Raw genomic sequence first — 25,346 nt, forward strand, 5'->3', positions numbered from 1 at the left:
GCCTGAGATGGTTGTCAAGTGGAACAACGGGGTGGAGGGGGATCAGGTGGGGGGAAATCATTGAGATCATTACAAATTATTTGTAATGAGTATTAGCGGGATCAAATGTTCACTGCAAGCATCTTCGATAATGCACTACGATTTCAATTGTAATCTGATCGCGAGCTGGTGAGAAGTTCAGTACCAGTCGCGTCTTTTGTCAAACTACAGTCTTGGTTTAACGTATCCATTACTAACTAATTTCTTGATTCACTTTTTTGTCATCCATCATCTGGGATATTCTATACCAAGGCAGAGCCATTCCCATTCCTATCCTGTATTGATCAATTTGTGACCCGAGTCCCATTCATATTCGCAAAATGGGCCGGTCATCATTCCCCATCATAGCGTTCCTCCTCGCCGTGATACTCCTCGCACTCCCTATCTTAGCTTCATCGGGCGATCGAAATCCGACATTCCAGCATTGTCTGAAAGGATGTCAGTTGACATACTGCGAACCTCATCAACCTCCCATACCTGCCTATCTAAGAGCTTTCGGCTGGACATGTAAGGAGAACTGTGGTTATGAATGCGCTCATTCTTTCACTGATAACATAAGACCTGGAAGTAAAAATCATCAATGTGAGTAGACGTTGATTCTGGAGGGTCGATGACAGAAGTGAAAGACCCACTAATCCTCTTGCTTGTGTTAGTCTATGGAAAATGGGCGTTCTATCGACTGGGACCTTTTCAAGAAGTATTCTCGATGTTAATGTCATTGGGTAACCTTTACGTCAATTTAAAAGGACTCGAACAGCTTCGCAGAAGAGTCAGAGTAGAGAACGGCTTGAGAAGCTGGTTAGCTGCTATGGGCTGGATTCAGGTTAATACTTGGGTTTGGAGCACTGTATTCCATGCTCGAGGTGAGTTTATACCTTCTTTCGAAGCCTCCGTTTTTGATTCTGGACTGACCTGATCGGATTAGACACACCCAACACTGAAAGACTCGATTACTTCTCAGCAACTTTAACGATATCATTCACGATGCTTTATGCCATTATTCGAATATTCAACTTACGAACGCCAATCTCATCCTCAAGACTTCTCATACCCGTCTCAGCTTCTGTTGGATTTTTAGTATTGGGTCATTTCACCTATCTACTCTCATTCGCATCCGGTTCATTCCCATATGGATATCACACCAAGTTCAATTTGGTTTTAGCTGCTGTGCATAGTATACTTTGGATTACATGGACCTTGTCATTCAAATATCATTTACCTACCTTCAGCATATTAGGTAAACAATTTGGATTCCCAAAACCTTATCCACCAAATGATCCATTACTACCAGGAAGTGTCAAACCTAAAGAAGCTTCAACTCCTTTAATCCTAGTTTTATTGACTTTCCTAGCTATGGGTTTTGAATTACTAGATTTCGCTCCTGTTTTCAGATTAATAGATGCTCATTCCTTGTGGCATTTGGCGACGATACCGTTGACTATCGCATGGTGGCACTTCTTCATCGAAGATGTCATAGAATTAGAAGGTTCAATGTTGGTAGGCAGAGGTACAAGTCCTCTAGGTGTCCAACCAAACGAAAAATCACTTTCAGGTGATGTCATTTCAGATCAACAACAATTACCAATAACTCCAAGAACTCCACATTTCGCTCAATTAGCTGCTGGGACAGCGAATTCAAAATTCAGTAGATTGGCAAGTCCAGGTAAAAGTCCCAAATTGGACAAGCCAGAATAGAAGTGAATCACAGAGAAATCTAATGGTGTGAAAAGGAGGACTGAGGTGCTCGTTAAGATACCTGCGAGAGCTTCTCACAGATATTACAATATCTGATCGCACCCAATGGTCATATGCATATGTCCCAAACTGAGATAAGCTTGCTGCTCACCTGTGATCGACTGCTTGGTTCGTCGGCCTGTTGACAAGTTTGAATACACTACTTTGACGGGCAGACACAATGAAACAATGACATGACCATGAAGTGTGTCTAAAAACTATGAAAAAATGCCTTTTTTATCTAATAGATCCCCTCTGAGCCGTCCACTTCTGTTCCATTTTTAATCCCCATGACATGCAGATTGACAGTTCTCCGCCCATCTCAGTCATCCGTTTTCTGTTCATCCTCCTATCAATCCACTTTTAAACCTTCTCTAGCTCCTGTCACCCTCGCCCTCAGACTTTCCTCGACTGACATAGAGATCGATCATTCCACCTCAGTCACGACGACTGTCCCTCGTTTGTTTTGAAGGATGACCTACTACATGGATGTCAATAACTGATCTCTCTTGTGTTATAGCATTACATTCAGCTTACTTTGGATTTGGAAGATCCTCGAACGTCGGCGGTACCGTTGACCTTTCCTTTTCCCTTCCCGCCTTTCTTGTAAGTGGCTCGGTAGAAGCTAAAAGGATGTTCCGAAGTCAATTGTCTCAATCCGAGAACGGGAATGAGAGCGGTGTGGTGACCAAACATAAGAAGGATTTACTTACGCAATGAAGAGGAAGAGGTAAGAAGTCAAAAGACCACAGCCGAAAAGAGCGGCACCTTCACTTCCTGCACAATCTCCAACGGTAGGGAAAGGGGTGTATTTAGTAGCGAAGTGGTTGTAAGCTGCAAGGACGAACAAACATCAGTCAGCTGTGTTGCCCTGTTAGGGCACAACCAAGACGATCGAAATGAAAGCAGAGAGGTTGAGAGTGCACATGAAGCAGTACGGCGACAACTTCTTCCTGAGCATGATAGTCGTCTTTGTCCACCTAAGGATAAGAGGTCTACATGTCAGGAAGGTAACATGAAAGGGGCGAGGATATGAGAGCACCACCAGATCATGAGGGATGTAAGTGAGAGGAGAACAAAAATAAGCGAACTAGAAGGTGAGATTGGGAATATAAAGTTGGGATATTGGTTGTGCCCGAAACGGTAGGAGAATAAAAACGTGCTGGCAAAGTAGACGATGAAGAGGTCGATGATGAATTGAGTGATTTGCATCGAAGTGAGGTATTTCTTCCACTATTTTGGTGTACCACGCAGGTATTAGCTCAAATTGGACATCAAGGGAGATCAAAGGGGAAATGAACAAACCCAGATCTTGGCACCACCAGCGGTAGCGTAGTAGTAGTAGTCTATTCAGTAGTGAAAACACAGTCAACGAACGTGCTCTTTAAACATTGGAGGGATGTACTCACACATGATGACGTGAACGAGCAGGTTGAGAGTAATGACAACCCATTGCTATACATCCCTATATCAGCTTGGCCAATACATCTTCAAATAGATGCTGAACTCACGACTGAGGTTTCACCTTCAAGTTGAGTATAACAGAGAATGGCGGTTGCGGCGTGATGGAAGACGTGGAGGAAAGCTTCAAAACAGGTTCATCAGTTCTACTACTGCCCTATCTGTGACAAATGACTGCACCCACCCAAAGGTTTCTTTTTGAGAACGAGGAAGACGGTGTCGATGAGCTCAACGTATTTGATGTAGTAGTTGATCATGTAGTAGGTCACGAGTCGCTATGTTATAACCAACGTCGTCAGTGGTTGAGGTCTGACAGGTAGAGCGTGTTTTACTAACAGGAGTGAAAGCTGAACTGTTGCAGATGGTCCAGAAGAAGCCATGTTTGAGGATCATGGGAACGCTACGCGATGTTCAGATTAGATAGCTCGTCAAGACAGGTAAGAAAGGGGTATAACGTACAGTTCTTCAAGCATCAACGCGAGAAGAAGACCGGAACCGAGTGTAAGGTATACATTGTGGAATCTAAATGGACCGGTGAGTTTGAAAGGTTGTCTATGTCTGTTGATGCGGATTCCGACGTCAGCAGATATTCATTCTGTAATCCTGCATAGCTATCAACAATGCTCACTTCATGAGCTCCCTTCCGCCGAATATGACGAGAAGGTAGGTACCGATAGCAGCTACTACCTCTTTTTGAGTTGAGAGAGGAGAGGATCCCGGTACCCATGTCTTGTATTGAATGGGGACTTTGGGCACACCAAGAGCTTCCCAAGCGGTGGTGATGGTGGTGTAGATGGGACCGGGCCCAGGTGTCCAGGCAGATAGAGGTGACATTTTGATGATCCTTGATCTGATTACAAGAAGTTGTTTATGTAAAAGGAGTTTGTGTCGGTGAGAGTAATAAGACAAATGAAGGATTTATGTATGGCGTTACTATTCAAAGGAAAAGAAAACAACGCGTCGAGTAGGAAAATGCGAGTAAAGAACGTGAAACTGGTATATAGACGTCAAGAGATATCGACTTTTCAACTTTTCGACTTGACGAGTCTGTTTGTATGCGCAATTATAGGAAGTAGAGAGTAGGGATGAATGAGCTCGAAAGAGATGAGATGCGATACTTTGTTTGTTTCTGACGAATGAGGGCAGGTTGTTTGGGATGGACCAGAAAAAAATACTCAAAGAAAGAAAAGAAGAAAAAAAAAAAACAGGGTGGACAGTGCGGAAAATTGGCAGGAATTACTCGAATAGGAAGTTCCAGTGGAACGTGGATCATATCGTCACTAGGAACACAATTGTATTCTCATTCTATCGACTCCTCTGTTTTTCTAATCAGCCATGATGAGTATTAGGAATAAATCCTAATGATCATTACCGGTATTTCCAGATTGCAGTTGATAACCGGGTTTTTGCATTTGTCAGAGGTGAAGAATTAAATCCTGTCGCTGCTTATAAGATAACCTGACTGTTAATTCCAGGTTTTTTACCCTTTCGTCGTCCCCTCTGGATTCCTGCCCGATTTGAGCATGGACAAAAGAACTCCGCACTTACCGGTCCCTTTTGCAGACCTTCATGAGCATAGTTATGTTTCAACTTGCATCCCAACGTGGACAATTAGTGGGTTCACAGCGATTACATCAGAAACACCTCAGTCTTCCAGTGAGTGATGAAGTTCAATCATGCTTCTTTATAGCACTTCTTCTCCTCGTGGATGTGGTAGGATATCCGGATAATCCTCCCATAGTAACCGGATTCACTGCCTTTGTTCTCCATTCGATTCCGATACTGTACCTGCACAAGGTTTGTTCAAGCGATTTTGACAACCAATTCAATGGACATTACTTGTACGTCACAAAAATTCAATGCACCTGAGACATATGCAATCATAAGACCGCCTGTACAACGACCACTCCATCGTCGCGAAGCTCCACTCCAGTTTCCAACGTGAAGTCCGTCGGTAAGCTGTATGGTCAGCTGTGGTAGTGTGATATCTGTGTGTGGCTGCGGCGACCTTTTTCCACTTTATCAGACTAGTAAAATCCTACTCCATGACGTGTTGATCGACTCTTCCTCGCTTAAAGCGGATCCGCAACAACCTCCTTTGATCTGTTTATAGAATCATCGGAAAGATATGTCTTGCTGTTCCTTCTCGGCCATCCGCATTGGCATCTTGTGGTCTTTCTGTAGTAAGGGGAGACCTCTGTCCGTGACATACAGTGTTATTGGCCATCAAGTTAGAATATCCAACCCAGTCAGCCGATAACCCGAGGTTAAACGAGAACTCATCATGCTGTACGTATACGGTAAGCGAGCATTAGAACCTCCTTGGACAGTATGATCAGCTCATAACTAACTTCATGGCCATAAGTCGATGGTGGTAGAGCACATGGTCGCCCAAGTTGTGTATGGGATATCAACGTCAAGCCGTCACACCGTCGAAAGCAGTCCGGTGTCGACGTGGTTTCATCGGCTCGAAAGAGCTCAAAGTCAAGATATAAAAAGACGCATCATTCGTCTTCAGCTGCCCCAGTTTCCCTCAATTCACCATCCAACTGCAACACCAAAGCATCCATACCAGAAGCCGATTTCTCGTCACCAAACTTCACAAACCTCACAAACAAGCAATATGATGTTCAACACTGTCATCGCTGTCTTTAGCGCTTTATTCGCTGTCAACGTCATGGCTACTCCTGTTGAAAACCATCTCGATGCTCGAGCTGAGTCTCATAATGTCAAAGTAAGTTGATCGCACTCCTGGGCCTCCTCTTGAGACTTGACGAATGAACTCTAGCTCGTCAACAATTGCGGTAGCGGTAAAGCTGTCTTTTTGTACCAAGGCAACTCCACTCCCCAAGGTTCTACTACCATCAGTGGTCCACTCAATGGAGGTGTAGCTTGGGTAGATGGTTTCTCCGGTGCTAACTGCTTAAGCTCTGGAGTCAACTGTGGAATTGTTGAATTCACTTTAACCAATTCTCAAGGTCAAGGTAAACAGAACGCTGCGGATTATTCTCTTTTGGATGGCCCAGGTCTCGGTAATCACAAATAGTAAGCTACGTCTACCTGTACTTTATCGAAGACTGCGAAAGCTAGATCGACGCTAACAGATTTATGTTTACTCAGCCATTACAAGATGAACTTCGGGTTCACTGGAAGTTGCACCAAGGCCCCTGGAGCCTGCACTGGCAATTCCGCCTCTCAATGTCCTGGTGCATATCTCGGTTCAGCTACCGAAGGCGGTGCTCCGACTCAATGTCTTTCTGACAACACCGGTGTAAGTACAAGTTTCAATACTAGCTTTCGATCGCAGTATAAAACCTGATGCCTGTTCTCGTGTAGATCACTATCACCTTCTGTTAGGTTAGATCACGGACACCCCTTTCTTCAGCGCATGTCTGGTCACGAGAAAGGCTCCTACAGTCGTTACGCTTTGTCCGATGTCTTGTAAAATACCACTTCAATACTGAAATAATTGAATTCATGCACGTTACTCGTACCATCTTTATCAGTCTAGATCACAGGCAAATTTCTCTCTCCTACAACGGTCCCCGTTTCCTCCTGTTACCATTAAGGCGAATGCTTGACTTCAGCTGGTGATCCATCCCAACGAAGCTGTCTCGATATGAGAAGACGACACGTCGAAGACGACACGTCGAAGGCCCTTGTCAAATGCCAAAGAAACAGAAACACGATGATGATATCACTAAGTCCACGAGGTTGACGCGGTTATATGCTTATATGAATTACGTTTTAATCGATTACGATAATCTGAACCACACTTTAAGTCGTTCTCGGAGGAGTATAATCAATCGCAGCTGGAAGCGATGTTGAGCGCAGCACGAGCATGGGCACGAGATGCTATTGGTAGTATAAATAGTATATTTCGAGTAATCACATCTATTTTTGTTGTTGATTGTTCCAATACAACTTCCACACATTGGTGTTCCTATATATATCATAACGGGTTTTGCTCCATAAATAACATTATTACAGGTCTACGTGTGCGTTTGAAACTAACTCGCTTTCACCTATCTCTACTACACGTATATTTTTTAACTTCAAAATTCGGTGAAGGAGAGGAATGCATCGATACATCCATTACTTACCACACTCATTCTGTCCCATTCGACAGCATGCTTTCTTGTATAACACTTCTCACTCTATTAAGCACTGTAGTCTCCGCTCTCACTCTCACTGCTCCAACCGAGAGTAATGGATGGACTCAATCTGGAGATCAAATAATCACATGGACTGTAAGTTTTGCCTTTGGATCCTTTATCGTATCAGATTTTGAAGAGTCAGGATACAGCCGGAAAGCTTTTGCTGATCTATAGATCCCTATAGCCTGATTCATCAGATCCCGATACAATAGTAGCCAAAATAGTCATACCCTTAGTAAACATCCGACAACCCCAGATCCTCTCTAATAACGTCAATACATCTGTCGGGTCATACATATGGAACCAACCTGATCCATCAGAGTATACTGGTGGTGGAGTCGGTTACGCTCAATCCACAGTACTTGAGCCAGGAGACGGATATGAAGTCATCCTTATCAGTCATAACGGGACACTTCTTGCAGCTAGTAACTTCACTGTATCCACTGGAACTAGGTACGTTCAGCCTATTCTCCATCTCGCACATCGGGACGCTGTTGATATAGTACAACTTAGCTCGGTATCTGCCACTGCGCAAGCATCTTATGCGTTCATTCCGATTAAATAGATGTACTGGAATGGAAATTTCACAGTCTACATTGTTCATGATGAAGCAGCATGAATTTCACTGAATGGTTTAGTGGTACACGATAATATTCTCTATGTAATAAGTTTCTCCTTCTTGTCTCCGGTCCAAATCGTTTTAATCTTTAGTCATTTGATTTCACTTGTCGCTTCAAGAAGATCAATGGGGCAATCAACACAGCTCCCAGAGTGCATAACCCCTAATTAAACCATCGGTCAGCTCTAGCTCGTGTTTAGTGAATCGTCTGACTTACCCCAGCAGCCAAGAACAGCAACTCAGGTCTTCCTACTTCGACAAAGGCGGCGTAAAGGGCACCTAAAAGAGGAGGCGAAGCAAGTTTGGCTGCACTGAAAACCATATCCAAAGCTGCCAAAGCTTCACCTGCATAACGTTTCAAGAATTAGCTAAGCCCTGCGTTGATATTGAAAAAGACGTACTAGAGTTCTCCGGTGGTGCGAAGGACACGAATACTGCTTTGAACGTGGGATTATCGCCCGCGCCGAATGCCATAATTCCAAATGCTACACCTAAATCAGCTACCGTTGTTTCGCTCAACGAGGACTGAGAGATGATTTACCAGCTAAAACTTGTTGGTATGAGAGACTTAACGACACAAAACCTAGGGCGATGGCATCGATGACTACTGAAAAGAAAGCCAGTATGACCTGATATATCCGCGAGTGGCGGGTCAATGTCTAATTCCGAGTTTTAAAAGCTAAGCGGATCACTCACATCAAAATGATTCGCATCGCTCTGCTTAGCAGAAGTATCTCTCCTCACCAATGGTTGTCTTTCACCATCGTTTGGCTTCCTGTTGTCTTTCCATAGGGCATATTTGTTATACCCAGCTCGTCCGAATTTCAATATCAGAGGGAAGAGGATAATTAGATATGCGAATCGGGAGAAAGTGAAGAAGGCTAGCATCCATGCGTTCTGTCGAGGAAGATTCGTAAGCTCTGAGAATTAGAACAAAAGGGGATGTACAACATGAACAATAGGACTTACATTTTCAGGTTCGAATTGAAATTTGTCACTCAGGAATAGCAAAGATGCAGTCGCAATGAATACAGTCTACATGGAAAATGTATCAGCGACGACGATGCACAGTTCGACTTAATCAAGGAAAAAGAGTGAACCTACACCAGAGGTGGTCATGAACAGAGCCAAAGCTACCACGAAAAGCTGCCAATGGAATCTACCCCTATGTCTATGAGGCCAAATCAATTTGAGTGGTTTCACTGGAGCTTCCAAGTTTTCGGCTATACCAGCTATCAGTCCTCCTTCCTCAGATCCTCCTTCTGACGCATTTCCATCGCTAGACTCCTGCTCGTCCTCTTCTTTCGTTGGGAATTGACGGCTTTCTGCGATGAAGAAGAATGACCAGGCTGAAGCGCCCACTTGAGCACCCAAAGCAATGAAATATGGAACGGCAATGTTGTTCACATATCGAGATACCAGCGCGGATACGACTAAAACTCAATCAATGTTGATCTGAATTATGAGCAATACCAAAACCAGGCTTACTGTAAGCTGTACCTGGACCAAGGAGTGCTACCGCTTCCATTCGAGAATAGAATTTTGTCCTGGAGAGTCATGAGCAGCTATACGTCCATGAAGGCACAGCAGAACTCACCTTGCCTCATCAGTGGCAACATCTGCCACACATAATGACGGTAGGAATACCGCCTTTGTCGAGGCAGAAACGAAAATCCCTGTCAATACCAACAGTATCCATGCTAGTGTCTAATTTTGATGTATAGCATTAGCCGTACTACCTCCGTCCGTCTGCGGAAAGAAACCCACAGTGTTATTCACATAGTCTGTGAGGAGATAAGTCAGCGTCCACCTCGAACAAGTTATCTACTTCAATGACACTCACATGCTAAAAGTATGGATCCCGTTGACACAGTTGCCAGCAAAGGCCCTGTTATCATCAATGGTCTTCGTCCATAACGATCCGACAGGCTCTGTACGTATGGCGAGGACATGAATGCTTTAGTCGATTTTAGCTACGAACACGAGATATATACGCGTCTCGAGTCCACTGCATTCCACTCACAGCATATTCCATCCAAAGTAGCTAAAGCAGCCAAAACACTACCTGCTAAAGCATGAACGTCCCGATTGTCGCATCTGTCATCTCCTACTCCTGGTATATCATCTGTACCCTGTTTGACCCAGTAATAGCGACACATCAAGTATCTCTGTGAGTGTTCAAAATTAGCCGTAATGACACGACTAGACTAGGACGTAATGATAATCATATGACTGACCACTATGAACAGGTTCGAAGCCGCAACGACTGATGGCCCAATCGTACATAAGAACACGTAGGGAAGCAGTCGATCCACTGAGTAGGATGAGTCCTTCTTCGGCGCTGTAGGCATGTTGGATGGATATGACAGCGCAGAACTTGCTGCCTGAAGATGGAATGGTGAGTGTTGTGATATGGTAAATTTAGATGACTTTTGTGATTTCAGATACATTTATGGTCTTTCGATCAAACGTTGACATCATTTACAGTACTGTACCGATCAATTACGTAATACAGCTTCTCAATCTTCCATGTCATCATATTTCTATGGTGAGTGAGTTTTACATTTCAATCCATATTGTTTAAGAGGCGAAGTTGGAATCAGTAGTTCGATTGACATCTCGTCCTTGCATTCAATCACAGCAGAACCTTATCCCACAGAGAGACAGTTGATCACCAACGAAGTGGCGTGTCTTCAGTTATGTCGGTCCACGACATCACTTTCAACGCGCTCAAGGAGATGGGTATAGATCCTATCATAGCTCGTGAAGCTGCATCTCGTTTTCATAACGTTGAACCAGCTGTCAATTGGTGTTTCGGGGATGGGTCAGATGTGAGTCACCAAGTCTCCTTTCTTACCCCATGAATCTAAGCATAACACTCTGATGTATGCACCCTGTCCTTGTCAGCTGACCAAACTGTTTACAGTGGAAACCAGAACCGCCCAAACCGGAAGGACCTCCAATTTATGATTCATGGAGACCACAAAGAGCAGAGGGTACCTCTGGTATGTCACCGTTCCTTCTATCTTTGGAGTAAGGGGTTAAGAAACCTGCCTGCTATGTAGTCGAGCATCGAGAAGTAATCGACGTTGATACCCCGTCGTCTGGGGAACCAACTCCATCCGCCAATCCCCAGTTTGCTTCCAATAACCCGTTCCGTCAAGATCAAGCCCGTCCCCCACCTCTACCTCATCGAAACATAGCACCGGCACGTTCACTTGCACCCACCATAGTAGGAGATGATGATGACGACGAGGATCTACGCAAGGCTCTTTCGATGTCTGTGGCAGAGATTGGGGAACCAATTGAAGAGGACGACAAGCGTTTAGAGAGGGAGAGAAGTGTTAGAGCAACTGGACCTCCACCACCAAGTCCTACAAACGATGAAGGCGAAGTCACAGATACACTGCTTGGACCACTATTTGGACCAACAAATAAGACTGATGAAGAAGGAAAGATGGCTCTGGTACCAGCTAGTCATGTATGTCCAGTCCTGACAATGGTTAACTGGGGTGTGCTGACGACGACTACTAGAACAACAATACAACTTCCACGTCGAAGGAAGATGAAGATATGGACAGAGCAATACAGGAATCCCTTATGACTGCAAGTCTCCATTCCAATTCAGCGGTGAAAGATGTCAACAAAGCTGTTCCCACAGAGCGAGTCGCTGGAGCGTGAGTCAATCCCATTCACTTCCTTGTTTAGCCGACCTACTTTAGCTGATACAAAGCATATGGTTTTTGCTTTCTTCCCGTTTTACTATATCTCTCCTGCAAACACTCATTATAGACCCCTCGTTCTCTACTCTGAGACAGGCCATTCCACTTATGCTGCCAACTTCCTTCAAGCTATGTATGCAGTACCTCAACTTCGAGATGCCGTAGCCAATGTATTGGCATCAAATCAAATAATGGAGGCTGCCGATAGTAAGTGAACCTCGTGCACGACATATCCCAAGTCTTGATGTAAATAGTGAGCACAAAGCTGACTCATGCTCTGATTCAGAGGGCAAGGTATTTGTGGATCTATATAAATCTTCTATCGAATCGAAATCCAGCTTCGTCGAGGTGGATGATCCGTTGAAGGAATTGCGTGATGGAAAAGAACCAAATCAGTTGCCTCCCAATTACCCTGCTCTGGGTGAGTCAGTATACATTGGTGCAACAGATATAAGGGTTATCACTTACGCCAAATGATCATACATCTATGATACCAGAATTGCATAAACTATTTGTACATTATTTCAGCAATCTCATGCTATCTCAGGTGGGAGATGCATCTAGTCCAGAACACTGGCAAGCTCTCGATACACTTGGTCCCGAGCGGTGAGTGATCCGCTACCTCAACGTATTCGACGCAATGTACTGATCATCCTGCTTCCTATCATCAGAATGTTTCAAACTCACGTAGACGGCGATCATCCACAGCGATCTTCTTATGTGACCTTCAACCGAGGATTTAATACCCCACCGGATATCTACTCTCACTTAGCCAACGTACTCTGGCAATCAGATTCAGCTTCCCAGAGTCTGGTCGATTTGGGGGATATATTGACCGTCATTCTTGACTGGACGCCGGCGGCCACGAGGGAGGTATGGAAATTGGACGAAAGGGTTGTACTAGGTGATCAAGTTTTCCTGACTTATCATCTTCCTTTGAGTGGGCGTACTAATATACACTTTGTATAGATCGGTTCATGAAATCCAACGCTGCCTATGCAGCCCAGAAAAGAGCTCTTCAATCTGTGATGGCTGGGAACGCAAGACGCACCCAGGAGAAGATTGATCATTTGACAACACATGAGGTAGGCCAGACTACTATGCTTTTATTATCCCGTAATCCAGCGCTAAGCCTCGATCCTACTCAGGGAAATGACTACCAACAAAGCATAGCTACGTAAGTAACGAGACTCGATATCCGGCAATCCAGCGAACGATGAAGTATAACTGACCTACAAACAGGTTGATCGAGCATCTGGACAACTCGCCTCTTACTGAGGACAAATTGCAGAATGAATCTCAGAGGGAGATGAAGGACAAGGTAAGGATTTGCCATTTCATGATAATCATGTTTGACTTCGGAGCTGACTGATTGGTGATTTAGCTGGAGAGGATTCTTAAATTCTTGCAGCAAGGTGTATCTGATTTGAAAGAAGAGTTGAAGGGACATTCGGAAGCTTCTTCTGGCACTATGTTCGAAACCGATGATCCTGCGTATAACCAACATGTCGTTAGTCAAACGGCACATTCATAGTTTTCATAAAAAGGCAATGCTGACCTTGACCGCTAGTACATCCTACGTGGTATCCTTTTCCAAGACGGTGCATTAGTGGGAGGTAAACACTTATACGCTTATATAAAGGGAGAAGACGGAAGATGGTGGAAAGTTCAGGAATATCAGATAGAACCGGTATGTCTGATTGTACCTTCTGCAGCTGGGGTGTTGTCAATGTGTATAGTGGCTGATTGCAGTGATCACAGATTGAGTGGGAATCAATTGTAACTGACAAGACTGGATTATGGATGGATGGAGGCGCTTATATGGTTTGTGCAGTTTTCGTTACGGAATCTTCGTGTTTGTTGAATGCTAACGCAGGGTTGACCTGATTTGGTATAGCTCATCTATTCGCGGGATGGACCCAGACCTCCACCTCCTGCACCTTCCCCTGCACCTTCTCATTCACAGCTCGAACGACAACTCTCTCATCAGGAAGCTTCCCCTGCCAAAAGCATCCAAGCAGAGTCCTTACCTCACATCTCCCCCCACGTAAACGATCTAATGGATATCAGCATGACCAATCCATCAACCACTTCTACAAGGCAAGGCTCACCGGAAGCTAATCAAATAGACGTTGATATGAGATCTGCTGCTACTTTGACTGGTGAGAGCGAGGATGGAAGGATTGAAGACAAGGAGACGAAAGGGGATTTAATCAATTTGTAGGTACACTTATTGTATGTTGTCATTGAATTTCAGAGAGAAATTTTTACAATTGTCCTATGTATCACATAGTGCACCTATGCAGTATCTCATCATGCGTATCTTGCATATTGACCAAATTACGCCGCATAAATATATATTCACCAATGTCTTGGGATCGTTTGGATTCAAATGGATAGCATGACTGCCGGAAAACAATACTTTAGTTAAGCGTTATCTCCCCACTTCCCCACTCATTCTAACCAAATTCGGGCGCTGAAGTCTCATTCGATTCTGACCATACAACACGCGCAACACGCGCCAGCGTCCTCCGCTTGACCAATTAGTCTATTTACTTGATCTCTGTGTCATCGTAGGAACTAAAATATCTTCGCCACCATGAAGAAGCTGCTTCATTATTTACAGGTCTTTGAAATGCAGGCTCTCTTCTTAGTGTCAGTCAAAAGGATAGACTGTGACCTGTGTTGGACCTGAAGGGGAGTTCTGGTGAGCAGGTCAAAATACGATACAATACGCACACACACATACACTCACAAAATATACAGTTCGATCATATCCTTTCCCTGAACCATTGGTAGCGATCAGCACACGACATGGCATTGCCGATGATCTTTAAGTGACAAAACAACATGAAACGTACTTTTCCCTCGATGCAGTGCAAAGTCACTGCCGCCTGAAATCTACTCTTCATTGTATTTTGATGGTGACTGAATATAAGGATATGCTAGTCGATCATCAGGCCTGGAACTTCGGGACCATTTGACAACCGTTAAAACCATTTTGGCACTATTGCCATACCCTCTTTGCTTCATTGGGGAATGGAACTCGAATTTTACGAAGGGTCAGGAGACCAGTCCTCACCTCAGCAGAGGGACGAGACTTTGCCTTGAATCTCAGGCCACGACTGCCGAGGAGGACCAGCGAGGTACCGAATGAAGATTCTGTCTTTCTCTTAGCATTCTTCGAATACTAGTGAAAAGCGATTTTCTTCGTAAGCATTGTTAATCGTTCTCCGATCATCAAGCATCATCAAAACCAATAAACACACAACACTTGTAAATCTACAAGATATCTTCGCTGATGTAACAAGCGTAGAACGAACATTTGAATTGTAAATGCACAGACTTCTTCACTCAACATCCACACGGTGTCGGCGTCTGATTCCCTAAAATTGAAGAATTTCGACTTTTGATCGGAATATTACTGCGATGTTTTTGCTTGTCCAAAAAACAAGGGGGTTTCCTTTTCTTTCCCCCTTCACTCGGACAAGGTCAAGCAAAGGCTAGACTTCGAAAGACCCTAAGGAGAAGGCGGGATGTAGTAGAGCCTTAGGGCGATGAGTGATGGTAGTGTGAGAAAAAATTCACTTCAACGAACAAGTGATGGTTGAAGGATCAAATTTGAACAATGAGATGAAGTTGTGCGAGATTTTTACTTGAGTATTTCACCAAAAGTCAAGCTATTCATCCTTCGAATACGATATATATAATCCTATTCTCTTTCGCAGTTTCCATTCTCTATTTTCCATTCCTCACATTCGAACGCATCTCTCAAGTATCAGACCCATATCAAACCAGTCCCTTTTCGTGTTAGTAACAGTCACACGACAACATCTATTGAGTCGACCCCACCCTTATTCCGCCTGGCAGCAACTAGTCGTACAGAAGCAGAGCATCATGTCGTTCACTCCGAAGTCAACTCATACAACCTTCTCTCCCACGATCTCGGTCCTTATCCTTCTTATGGTTGTTATCCTCCTGTCAGCACCGGCCAACGGTCAATTTGCTCCCGTCTACATGTCATTCTACTGTAGACAACAGTGCGAGCAAAGGTTTAAGATGTGTGCCATGGGTGCGAGTGAGTTTCAGATTTTTCATTCATCATAGCAAGACGATATATCACCTCTTTCGTATGCGTGTGATCCACATCGCCTTGTCATTGTGTAGAGAAGAAGTATGACCGATGAATTAGTCATGTGATTCTTTTGCCACCCTTATCCACATCTCCTTCGGAAGATTTTCTCCTTTTCTTTAATCGCTTCGGTGACAACGGCCGCGGTGACCGAATTGCAGTACACGCCATGTTGATTGTGTTGATCGTGTTTCTTAAAGATGTTTTACTAACTCTGGTGTACTTCTCGCCGTAGTGTCTGGCCCTCGCCTTGCCTCGTGTTACTCCATCCGAACAGTCTGCTTCATGCGTTGCTAATTATATTCGACGCAATAGCTCTCTTTTCGCCGTAACCTGTAAAGGCATCAAATATATCAATATCACTCAACATAGATTACTTTATTTCTATAATTCTAAAATGTGCAATACCTGGACATGTATAATAACGCAGAATTTCGACAAACATAGATGGATGAATATGGTTAATACATTTTACAATTGTTGAATATCGTTTAAATAATGCATAACAATAACGATGCTGCCAAGGGAGGACAGCGCTTTCTGATTAAATTGCCCACTGTTCTTTCATGGTAGAATTGAGATGATGAGACCATAACGACTCGATAGGATCTTGTATCCATCGGAAAATGGTGCCGCTATCGGCCCGGGGATATTGTTGTTCCTTGATGTTCTTTTCCATCTTGATTTGTTTGCTTTGACCTTGTATGAATAATCGGTGCGATCTGATCACCAGTGCACAGTGATTATCGGCTCGTTTACTTGTGTGAATGTTTCTGATTGATCCGACAAACAAAACGGGACATTCCGATGCGCTTAGCGCGTGTTTGTGGCTGAAATGAACGGATCTTGAGCTCAGTAGTCTCAAAAGTGCTCGGGAAGGGGTCGACATAACGCACGTTCACGTCGTTGTAGAAAACGGTCACTTTGGCTATTATGATGGTTGAGCACTGCTTGACGGCTGATGCACTCCCACTTAACTGAACTTCTTTGCTTGCTAGAGTAAATTGCACAACTACCTCGTCAGCTCCTGCTGGAAGTAGAATATCAAATTTCAGCTTGCACGTCTTTTCTATCTATCATCACAGCATAGCTGAATGGAATCGACATCAAACAAACTTCTCCTCTTGGTTTCAAGGTATGCAGGTGGCGATAGAGTTAACAAATCACAGTCAGATGCGCCACTTACCGCTCCTCTTCTTATCCAGCTATCGACTGATTTGCATCAATGATCAACTCAGATGGAAAGGGTTGCGCATCCTTGTGTGTATTTGATTACATGTAGAAACAGACTAAGATGATTTGAGAAAGGTAGTGATCCACCCTGATCATGATGACTTTCAGCGTGTTCACCAAGTACTGATCTTGGCTTTCTTCCCCACCGAAATTAGAGATAAGCCACAGAATGACTATCTGCCAAGTAAACAAAGACAGGTATAAAACCGATGATCATGAGTCGATATTCCATGTTTCCCCCGCATCAATATCTCTTCATAGTATCCAGCAAGCTATTGATACCCTGTCAGCTATCACTCTGTCAGCTACAAGCAAGCCCTGTTCTTCAGTGAGTTTCATAATCCGACATCACATCTCATCTCTTCGACAAACCCCCATATTATACTAATGGATGCCATCTACAGTAGCACCGCCGACTAGAAGAATCGGTAGAATCATTCCGCCTACATTCCATTCACTTTCGATATACTCTTATTCGATAACTTCACACACCATGTCAGGACCCAATCCTCCGCTCCTTCCGAAGCTTGCATGGATACTGTTCTTCGTTATGTTGTTGGCCTTTGTACCGGTCGGTAAAGCTTGGAACCCATACATTGCTTGTAAAGCAACTTGCAATGCGGGTTACCTGAGCTGCATGAGTGTATATGGTAAGTCATACACGAACTTTACATTAATCTCCCTAATCCCCGCTTCGGCTCTTCACCTGCAGATCATTGATGTTGGCAGTCAGCAGCTGACACAAAGATCACTGTTCACAGGTAATGTGAACATCTGTAATGTTGCCCTAAGAAGCTGCTTTGCGCGATGTCTTTAACAGGCACGAACTGCCATGTGTGTATCATATCAGCTTTAGGTCTGATTCTGCTTCAACCAGAACAAAGGTAGTCATACGGGTCTCATTTAAGGACTATCTCAATATACTATTTGAGGAATCTTGATGCATATATACCATGCATTGCATGCTATGCCTATAGCGACACTGTCAGACTAATCGATGAATACGATCCATGTTTATATGATCTGCTATCATACCCTACTGTCCCACAAAAGAAAAACTCGCGCCATGGCCCAGACCAGACTTTCCTCATCACATCAGTTGGGTAAATCTTTGCATGTCCCATTGCGCCTTGCCCCACTAATAGCAGGAAAGGAAACCCCTGTGAAGACCCGCTATTCCGATCACTTGTAACCTGGAATGTCTCTCTAGTTCACCTTAGCGCGTCCTTTGGACACAAGACGAGCATTATGGTACGAATCTTGTGCTTAGGCGAAAAAGGAAGCTGCCGGCGCATCGGATCAGCAAAGTGTAATTACAATATTTGAAGGTGACGAACATTTACCGAGTCACTCAGGTTCATTCTTCACAATTGCCGCATTAGTCACTTCGTACACCCCTAGATCTCGTAATTGTGCTACCGGCGGCAGCAAAAGCGATTCCGATTGTGTTCGTAAAAAACATAGTTGCGTAGGGTGGAAAAACTTTTTCAGGCTTTTTCGAAATGACGTTAGGGGCGTTACCGTTTATACTTGGATGGATTCAGACTAAAGTTTTTCATAACAGTTATAACCTGACTTTATCAACTTGCCGATGTCGGATCAATTAGGGAAGACACATCCCGCAAAAGGAGAGAATGGATGTCACAAACGACAAAATTTTCTGGTGGTCTACCAATTGAAGTACACCGGCCACAAGTTTCGAACACGAGAGGAAAGACGCAGCCTCCAAATATTCTGAGAAATATAAACAGCCCCTTGGGGAACACCGACAGACAAAACGCTTACCAATTGTTACACTCAAAAAGTTTTCTTGTTGTTGATATCTTTTCACAATAACAACAACAACAAACTCAATAATCGATAGAATTCGATACCCAAAACAACTCAACATCATAGACCAAAAATGGTAGCTGCGGTTGCTGCTGGAGACTCAGGACTTACGTCATGGGGAGAATGGTTCAAGAAAGAGTATAGAAGACCAATCTTATTCTGTGCGTTAATTGCCATCGCACCCGTTGCCTATGGGTATGATGGAACGTATTTCACCTCTTTGTTAGAGACACCTGTATTCGGTACGTGACGAACTCCCTTGCATTCCGTCAGATTTAGTGTTGACAGGATTCCCGTATGATCGCTTTTCAGTCAGACAATTTGGTGATTCCAATGGAGACGGTACATATTCTATTTCAAGTGGTGATCAATCTCTCTGGGTATCCATTATCCAAGTCGGTGAAGTATTTGGATCACTCGCCGCGGGACCTATTGGGTAGGTTCTGTTTTTGTAAATCTGAATACACTTCCCGAGACTCGCGAGATCTCATTGTTGACCTTGAATTCATAGTGATTACGCCGGACGAAAAGGTGGTCTTCTTTCAGCCATCATCCTGCTTGCCATCGGTGTTGTTTTACAGATGATTATAATAGGTAGTTCAGCGTGAGTAGTATTGCCACTGAATCTAATACTGTCAACCAGTCAATAACATCTTTGACTAGTCTTCTCACTGTCGGCCGTTTGATTGCTGGTGCAGGTATTGGCATCATATCTAATGCGTAAGTCGTTCCACGCGACGCACGAAACTTCCATTGATAATAACAAAAATTGTGCAGAGCACCACTTTACCTTTCCGAAATCCCTCCTGTGGAAATTCGAGGTGCATGTGTCTCGAGGTAGGTTCGAGTTTATCCCCGGACAATGCCATGTTGGGAGATTCGCTTACACTTTATGATAGTTGGCAACTCATGTTGGCCATTGGTCAAGTTATTGGTGCTTGTGTCGGTCTTGCTTCCCACAACAAATCAGACACTTCGTAAGCGCGATACATTTCAGTAGACGTATCAATCGAAATTGATGTGCTGATGCTTTTTTCAATGTACAGATCATGGAGAATCCCTATTGCTATCAATCTTGTTTGGGTTGTTCTTCTCTTCGGAGTCCTTTTCATTGTGCCCGAATCTCCTCGATGGCTGTTATACAAAGGAAAATCTGAGAAAGCTGAAAGAGCATTATTCAAGATTCATGGAGGATCAGAATACAAAGAATCTCTCGTTCAAGAACAATTGGCCATTCTCAACAAATCAAGGGAGGAAGAAGCAGAAGCTTCAAGTAGTGAATCCAAATGGAGTGATCTGTGGAGTAAGTGATAGTGCCTTTTCGACGAAATTGGCCATCTGCTAACTGACAGCATGATTTTGTTTTCTCATAGGGAATCCCGTTGAGAGAAGAAAATTCATTGCAACAGTTGGTATTCTGGTCTCCCAGCAGATTTCCGGTGTTCAATTCATTTTCTCATACACCACTACCTTCTTCACTCTCGTTGGATTAAGCGACACTTTTATCATTACGGTGAGTGTGATTGCCCATTTATTGTGGGGATTCTTGATTTCAATACTAATGATGACATTTCAAAAGATCATTGTTGATTGCATTGAGGTTCTTGGTGTACTTGCGAGTTTCTTCGTTGTTAATCGATTTGGTCGACGACCGTTGTTACTTTACACGTAAGTCTCCCTTCTGATGCCTAATGTGGTTTATATTGATAATGACTGACATGGGCGTCGCAGTGGTATCTTCATGTTAATCACTTTGCTCGTTGTTGGATGTCTTGGAGCTGTTGCAGGACAAGGAAGTCGATTTGAGCCATACCTTAAAGATCACCCTGCATTCGGTAAAGCAGTAGCAGCCATGATTTGTCTATACGTCTTCGCCTTCAACGTGGCTTGGGGACCTTTGGCTTGGGTAGTAGCTGCTGAAATGTCAACTGGAAGAAACAGACAAAAGCACTTGTCTATTGGTACTGCCCTTTTCTGGGTTTCAGCTTGGGCAGTCACATTCACTCTACCTTACTTGTTCCAACCTACCGAGGCTGGTCTTGGTCCAATGATCGGTTTCGTGAGTTAATTGCTAGTGAGGCGTGACAACAGCCGTTTATTGACCAACCGCCTCCTCATGATCAGATATACTCCCTTGGTGCTCTCGCTTCTTTGCTTTTCGTCTACTTCTTCATTCCTGAAACCATCGGTAGAACCCTTGAAGAAATTAAGTAAGTTTGCACTCCATTTGTCTCGCGAAACATCAAAGCTAACAGTGATGAATTAGCTTCATGATGGAAGCTAGACTCCCCACTAGACAATGGAAAGATTTCGATCTTGCTACCGTTGTAGCCAAAGATGAGAAGAAAGGTACTCGAGGCACTACAGAGCACGTCGAGACTCAGGTCAACGGAAATCCTACTGGACCTAAAAGCGAAAAGCCTAGAATAAGAAGATTTGAAACTTCTTTTATGAATAAAAAATCTACTGGAGCTCACGCTGCTGAAGATTCTCCTTAAGCCAGAGGTAGATTCAAAGGTCACTTTGATAGCTCAGAGGAAAAAGCCTTCCGACAGACAGGCACCAAGATGCAGGAGACTGAATGAGAGGATGTTAGCCTCCGTAGTTCTACATGCATTATAGATAATAGACCAACGAGGCATCGTATGCTGGTCTACCGGGTTCAAGGATAACAGAAGCAAGCGTGACAGAATGCTCAGACACCCTTTCGGTCTCTCATCCCCCACATTCCCTCAACACGTATATGAGGGATAAGAGCGCACAAACTAACATCTACGGCCATAGAACCTAGAAACCGCCCCATCCCGTTTGCTCTGGGCAGCTAAGCTGGGTATCGCTCGATTAGTACCATCGTGGGGGACCAGATGGGAATCCCGGGTGCTGTAGTTTTTTTTATTGTGCATCGGTATTTAGAGGGATGAGGAATTTAAATACTGGGTCTCATTGCCCCTTGCCATTCAGCGCGTACTCATCTGTAGTGATGTACTTGATAAATGTGCACATGCATTCCATTGTATATCTTTTACTCTTCACCTTCTTCTGATTTTTGATCGATTCTAGGGAAATTCCAAGCTTGCCAAACTAATGCACTCTCGATGAAAATCTCTATAATTGCGATATATGCCAAACCATCTCTTACTTCAAATTTACCGACGATAAAAGGTAAGTAATATACCAACACTGAAACTCTATATCCCAATATCATATATGCTGTTATAGCGTAATTACCTGCGAATGTTTTGGATGATTGATTTTGGGCGAGCTGTAATATATACGAAAATAACTCGATGGTGTGAGTTACGGATGCGACCAATGGTTTATTCAGTATTGTATCATCTGAAGGATTTGAGGAGGTCGGAAGCATGTGTGGTTCAATGAGTGAAAGATCATATCGATTCGGTAAGTAGATCAGACCTAGTAAACCGATGAAAATCTGGATGACGAATGAGTAATGTCAGTATATGAAGGACCATAGATGATGGCAAGAAGAACGCAGAGATATTAGATGGATACTAGTTGTATCAAAACGACTCACCCCTGCCAAGACTTTTGGATCAATGCCTGTGCCCCTTCTCATACTGTTCCTCTCTTTGTGAGTCCATCTCCATCGCTTCATTGTCATTTTCCATCCATTTCTACTGATTTCAACAGGTAATACTGCTCTGAGCATGAGAAGAGAAGGAGAGATCTCAAGGAGACTCAGCAAGACTGAGAGTAAAAATCCCGTCACTCCATCACGTTGTTTCCAAGATTCAAACAGGCTGACGGAAGCGTTGAAGGTCATACCCGCTGCTGCGAGGTATGTGGATAAATGGTTGATTCCTGCGGTACTGGTTCGGGTGTACCAGTATATAACATTCAAAACGAACAATGGTAAAGCGATGAATGTTCTGATAACGTTGATAATGAAACGTCGCCATGGATGTGTTCCTTCTGCTTTAGCTCCAAATACACCACCTACCATAAAGATATAGAAATGTCAGTTTTTTTTTCCAAGTATGAACGATTAATGAAATGGTAAATGAACTCACTGGTTTGTTCCCAGTTGTTGTGTGCATGTGCTTTCTCGAAATCAGTAGCATTGTGAGAAACTCTTTGAGGTTGGATGAAATTGTTTAGTAAATTCACACGACCAGGCGTAAGAGACGAGAATCTCAGGGTATAATTGACGGCGAAAGTCTCTGGATCTGGTTCGATGGAACTTGAGCAATTATGTCGAGTTACAGGTAAAGCGTGTACGTCCTGGATACCACCAAACAAGTGGTTAGCTATAACGAACGCCATTTCCATCATCCTGATCGAAGCGTGCTCACCTTGGGTCCAGCTGAATGAGTCAAATGACCTAAATACGGTCCATATGCCAATTCCTTCTGCTTCTTCCCTGAGCCTTCTGGCGAATTCAAAACGAATCGGTTTTCCCAATGACCATTCGATTCATATGTGCGACTACAAAGCCATCGCGAGATTTGCCCACCAGGCATAGCTTTACCGCACTAGCACGTTCCGATTGTCAGTTTCATCTACACAGTCTGGTTTATTCACCTGGGTCTTAAATGGGTAAGAGTATACGATTAAGATTATACGCACGGCAACTCTCCGCAGATTCTTATGAGCCTTATCATATGCCTTTCTATCGAATAGACGAGTCTCATTCATGATATACACGTGTGATCTAGCGATGATCATTTTCATCAATCACACAACCAGGTAGACATATCGATGATAATCAGAACTCACCTTGATACCAAATGAGGTTGCAACCCAGGTGTCACCTTATCTTTCAGCTTGTCAAACGGTTTCCTAGGGGTCACGCTTTCCAGCTCACTCTGAGCTACAGTCTTATTCTCAGCTCCTCCGTCTTCGTCTCGTATACTAGCGTACAGATCATCCTCGACATCATCTTCATCCGGTGCGGAATCGGTGGAATTACAAGGATCACCATGATCATGGAATTCGATCAACGGGAAAGCATAAGCCATATGTTCTAAAGATAACCAATGTGTTATGAATTCTTCTCCTTTGTAATTTGGAAAAAGGGTTTCCGCGTATCTGTTTATTATTCTCCTTTTAGCTCGGGATACATACCCATCAAAAGGAGGATCAGAGGGTAGCGAGAATAGTTCAGATTTGAGGATGCAGAGATTCAAGCAGGCTGGCTACTTACTTTTGATCAACACGTCCAATCAAATCTGCTTCCTCGGGTCTCCAATTAGTATAATCCTCCATTCTCTCTAACTTGTTCGGGTGAAGCGGTATGAGAGCGACGGCAGCTCTGACATCAGAGGTGTACAGAGACCGATCGTAGCTGTGACGAGTTTGTTGCGATAAGTTTCAGGATGATAGGTGCGAAGGACAGATGCTAGCTTGTGGTGGACTCACAATCTCTTCAGAGGTAGTTCGATTTTGACCGTTTTCTCTACATCCCTATCACTCAATGATAGTCCTTTCAATATGACATCTTCGAAGATGACCTTCTCTGTTGGCAGATGCTTTACCTCAACAGGTGGTATGCCAGTTTTAGCTGCGATAGCCATTATATCCCTCGAATAATCAGTCGAATTCCAAGCTTGTGATTCATCCTCATATTCATCTTTATATCCCGTTTCGTCATTAGGTATTCTACTGTATATTGTCAACAAAATATCAAACTTCGTTTCTTCATCTATCAAAGGTCTGACGACTTGAGCTGAGGTGAGATCTGGTGTCACTGTACCATTATACAATAACGATTTATGTGGATCTCTGACTGTTTGTACGGTCGATTTTACGAATGAAAACACAGCAAATGTCACCACTAGTCCAATACCGCATACGACGAGCACACAGGAGACGGCTAGACATCTTTCGATTGTTCGTTTAGGTCGCGGTGGACGTGGAACGGATGATTTGTCGATATCCATGATTGGAGATGTTTAACGTCGTAAGAGATACAGGACAGGAATGTGGATGCACACAACCACCGGGTCGGAGGTATTTATACCAGATTCCGTGGTCGTATAAGTGGAGATGCCTATGATAGTACCCTTCTTATTACTACAATTGCTTCAAGCAAGGCTGTGCATGGTATGATCAAGGAGGGATGCCGAAATGTTTCGTACAATGATTTAGTTGGACCACTGGATAACAAAATGTATCCCATAGTCTATTTTCGTACTCTCCTCGTCGCCCGTGAAGTACTCGATATCATCTGAAGCCGACGTGTGCATTCCCTGAGCCTACATGTGCACATTTCTACCCTCGGCCTTATCCTTGTTTCCGCCTGTAGCGCTAAGTACTCGTGAATTCGTAAGTATATGTTGTGTTCTCGAGATCCGCAATCCCATAACCAGCTTTGCTTGCATCAATCGTTAGCCTGTAATCTTACCTGGAGAATGAAACGGGTATATATATATGTGACTTTTTCAAATTTCGAAATCTCC

The 25,346-nt window shown here is 43.8% G+C and overlaps 8 protein-coding genes and 1 non-coding gene across 9 annotated transcripts; 6 read left to right on the forward strand and 3 right to left on the reverse strand.

The window, feature by feature from the left end:
* Nucleotides 1-359: 359 nt before the first annotated feature.
* On the forward strand, nucleotides 360-1,734 carry IL334_002981 (uncharacterized protein; the record flags this gene model as incomplete). Its single annotated transcript, XM_062934719.1, has 3 exons — nucleotides 360-621; nucleotides 693-902; nucleotides 965-1,734. The coding sequence occupies 3 exons, from the start codon at nucleotides 360-362 to the stop codon at nucleotides 1,732-1,734; spliced, it is 1,242 nt and encodes a 413-aa protein (XP_062790770.1).
* Nucleotides 1,735-2,200: 466 nt separating this feature from the next.
* On the reverse strand, nucleotides 2,201-4,068 carry IL334_002982 (uncharacterized protein; the record flags this gene model as incomplete). Its single annotated transcript, XM_062934720.1, has 11 exons — nucleotides 2,201-2,251; nucleotides 2,311-2,398; nucleotides 2,487-2,607; nucleotides 2,865-3,006; nucleotides 3,079-3,119; nucleotides 3,183-3,228; nucleotides 3,285-3,358; nucleotides 3,419-3,509; nucleotides 3,571-3,634; nucleotides 3,694-3,792; nucleotides 3,863-4,068. 11 exons carry the CDS (start codon nucleotides 4,066-4,068, stop codon nucleotides 2,201-2,203), a joined length of 1,023 nt encoding a protein of 340 aa, XP_062790771.1.
* A 1,789-nt stretch (nucleotides 4,069-5,857) lies between these two features.
* Nucleotides 5,858-6,591, forward strand: IL334_002983 (uncharacterized protein; the record flags this gene model as incomplete). The annotated part of the gene is made up of 4 exons (XM_062934721.1): nucleotides 5,858-5,968; nucleotides 6,023-6,279; nucleotides 6,355-6,505; nucleotides 6,571-6,591. The coding sequence occupies 4 exons, from the start codon at nucleotides 5,858-5,860 to the stop codon at nucleotides 6,589-6,591; spliced, it is 540 nt and encodes a 179-aa protein (XP_062790772.1).
* A 773-nt stretch (nucleotides 6,592-7,364) lies between these two features.
* Nucleotides 7,365-7,956, forward strand: IL334_002984 (uncharacterized protein; the record flags this gene model as incomplete). Its single annotated transcript, XM_062934722.1, has 3 exons — nucleotides 7,365-7,484; nucleotides 7,576-7,844; nucleotides 7,905-7,956. 3 exons carry the CDS (start codon nucleotides 7,365-7,367, stop codon nucleotides 7,954-7,956), a joined length of 441 nt encoding a protein of 146 aa, XP_062790773.1.
* Nucleotides 7,957-8,098: 142 nt separating this feature from the next.
* Nucleotides 8,099-10,361, reverse strand: IL334_002985 (uncharacterized protein; the record flags this gene model as incomplete). Its single annotated transcript, XM_062934723.1, has 13 exons — nucleotides 8,099-8,173; nucleotides 8,228-8,355; nucleotides 8,412-8,495; nucleotides 8,552-8,639; nucleotides 8,707-8,907; nucleotides 8,980-9,045; nucleotides 9,115-9,443; nucleotides 9,499-9,557; nucleotides 9,608-9,717; nucleotides 9,778-9,794; nucleotides 9,854-9,967; nucleotides 10,034-10,178; nucleotides 10,248-10,361. The coding sequence occupies 13 exons, from the start codon at nucleotides 10,359-10,361 to the stop codon at nucleotides 8,099-8,101; spliced, it is 1,530 nt and encodes a 509-aa protein (XP_062790774.1).
* A 348-nt stretch (nucleotides 10,362-10,709) lies between these two features.
* IL334_002986 (uncharacterized protein) lies at nucleotides 10,710-13,956 on the forward strand (the record flags this gene model as incomplete). Its single annotated transcript, XM_062934724.1, has 15 exons — nucleotides 10,710-10,841; nucleotides 10,937-11,015; nucleotides 11,076-11,491; nucleotides 11,545-11,687; nucleotides 11,803-11,939; nucleotides 12,019-12,153; nucleotides 12,230-12,338; nucleotides 12,404-12,636; nucleotides 12,702-12,817; nucleotides 12,881-12,909; nucleotides 12,975-13,053; nucleotides 13,117-13,242; nucleotides 13,303-13,422; nucleotides 13,494-13,556; nucleotides 13,630-13,956. 15 exons carry the CDS (start codon nucleotides 10,710-10,712, stop codon nucleotides 13,954-13,956), a joined length of 2,244 nt encoding a protein of 747 aa, XP_062790775.1.
* Nucleotides 13,957-19,000: 5,044 nt separating this feature from the next.
* Nucleotides 19,001-21,425, forward strand: IL334_002987 (uncharacterized protein; the record flags this gene model as incomplete). The annotated part of the gene is made up of 12 exons (XM_062934725.1): nucleotides 19,001-19,169; nucleotides 19,240-19,363; nucleotides 19,439-19,531; nucleotides 19,591-19,647; nucleotides 19,705-19,764; nucleotides 19,827-19,904; nucleotides 19,974-20,230; nucleotides 20,301-20,440; nucleotides 20,507-20,595; nucleotides 20,659-20,986; nucleotides 21,052-21,137; nucleotides 21,194-21,425. The coding sequence occupies 12 exons, from the start codon at nucleotides 19,001-19,003 to the stop codon at nucleotides 21,423-21,425; spliced, it is 1,713 nt and encodes a 570-aa protein (XP_062790776.1).
* A 275-nt stretch (nucleotides 21,426-21,700) lies between these two features.
* IL334_002988 lies at nucleotides 21,701-21,815 on the forward strand. Its single transcript, XR_009999586.1, has one exon. It is a non-coding gene; the product is annotated as a 5S ribosomal RNA (ribosomal RNA).
* A 134-nt stretch (nucleotides 21,816-21,949) lies between these two features.
* IL334_002989 (uncharacterized protein) lies at nucleotides 21,950-24,827 on the reverse strand (the record flags this gene model as incomplete). Its single annotated transcript, XM_062934726.1, has 8 exons — nucleotides 21,950-22,360; nucleotides 22,463-22,884; nucleotides 22,959-23,169; nucleotides 23,241-23,420; nucleotides 23,515-23,599; nucleotides 23,665-23,976; nucleotides 24,092-24,232; nucleotides 24,307-24,827. The coding sequence occupies 8 exons, from the start codon at nucleotides 24,825-24,827 to the stop codon at nucleotides 21,950-21,952; spliced, it is 2,283 nt and encodes a 760-aa protein (XP_062790777.1).
* Nucleotides 24,828-25,346: the final 519 nt, after the last annotated feature.

This window comes from Kwoniella shivajii, chromosome 3, assembly GCF_035658355.1.
Source record: "Kwoniella shivajii chromosome 3, complete sequence".
Taxonomy (NCBI): Eukaryota; Fungi; Basidiomycota; class Tremellomycetes; order Tremellales; family Cryptococcaceae; genus Kwoniella; species Kwoniella shivajii.